The following is a 1157-nucleotide window of genomic DNA, read 5'->3' as shown; positions in this document are numbered from 1 at the left end:
AGAGAGAAAGAGAGAGAGAGAAAGAGAGAGAGAGAAAGAGAGAGAGAGAGAAAGAGAGAGAGAGAAAGACACAGTGACAAATAGAAGGGGGGGAGAGATAGAGACAGGGAGAGAAAGTTTTTTAGTTTTAGTAAGTGTTTTACAACACTTGCAACACAATAAGGTTATATAAGTGCTGAAGATTACAAATGTTACAAGAGAGTAACAAACACAAAAAAAGGAGGAGAGATAATGACGATAGATGTTTGATAGGAACCACCCACAGGGAGAAAAAGAGGCAGAGAGAGAGAGAGAGAGAGAGAAAGACAAAAAGACATAGAGACAGAGATAGAAAGAGTACGACAAGAGAAGAGAAAGGAGAGTGAGTAAAGATCACAACTAGAAATATTTCTAACAATTTTTTTACCAAAAGTCAACAGCCGCAATTTCCCACACAAAACATAAAAACATAATGTTTTTCCAAAAAAAAAAAAAAAAAAAATTTGGCTTACCTTCTACTGCTTGGGTTTCCCGTTGCTTGGTGATGAGCAAAAATCTGGGACTCTCGGGGCAAAACGGTAGGATCAGTAACTGAAGCAGACAGGGGAGGATTGGCAAACCTGGGAACAGTGCACAGTTTGGAGTTTCAGATTTTTTAGTTATCACAAGAAGTTTAGTGGCGTCGGTGGCCTAGTGGTTAGACTACTGGACTCGTAATCGTGGGGTTGTGGGTGGTTTGGGGGTTCGAGCTGCGGGCCCGACGTTGTGTCTTTAGGAAAGACGCTTTACACAATTTTCCCCCATTTCACCCAGGTGGGGATGGGTACCCAGCTATAGACAGTGAAAGATCTTGTCAGTTTGCTAGTGTTTGAGCGCATAACCAGCTGCTTGCACTGTATGCTTCCCCGGAAGCTGAGAATGTTTCTGAGTGTTCTATGGTCTGCTGAGGTAATAATATAGTGTAAAGTGCATAGAGCTCGCTTTCGAGAGGGGACATGCGCTATACAAATGCTATATATTATTATGATTATTATTAATACTACTATAATACAACTGAGACAACAAGAGCTAGAGAGAGAAAGAGGAAGAGAGAGAAGAAAGAGAAAGAGGAAGAGAGAGAAAGAGGAAGAGAGAGAAAGAGGAAGAGAGAGAAAGAGGAAGAGAGAGAAAGAGGAAGA

The 1157-nt window shown here is 41.2% G+C and overlaps 1 protein-coding gene across 1 annotated transcript in view; it reads right to left on the bottom strand.

Annotated features, from left to right (window-relative positions):
- LOC101846084 (glucose transporter type 1) overlaps positions 1-1157 on the bottom strand; it is a 35969-nt gene that overhangs the window by 9210 nt on the left and 25602 nt on the right. Inside the window, exon 3 of the mRNA XM_013085300.2 lies at positions 492-599. Within this exon, the coding sequence (XP_012940754.1) occupies positions 492-599 (108 nt within the window). The remainder of the gene's footprint in view (positions 1-491; positions 600-1157) is intronic.

The sequence above is a fragment of the Aplysia californica genome, unplaced genomic scaffold, assembly GCF_000002075.1.
Source record: "Aplysia californica isolate F4 #8 unplaced genomic scaffold, AplCal3.0 scaffold00364, whole genome shotgun sequence".
NCBI classification, from domain to species: Eukaryota; Metazoa; Mollusca; class Gastropoda; order Aplysiida; family Aplysiidae; genus Aplysia; species Aplysia californica.
The sequence above is the reverse complement of the archived record's forward strand: the minus strand, read 5'-3'. Positions and strand labels throughout refer to the sequence as shown.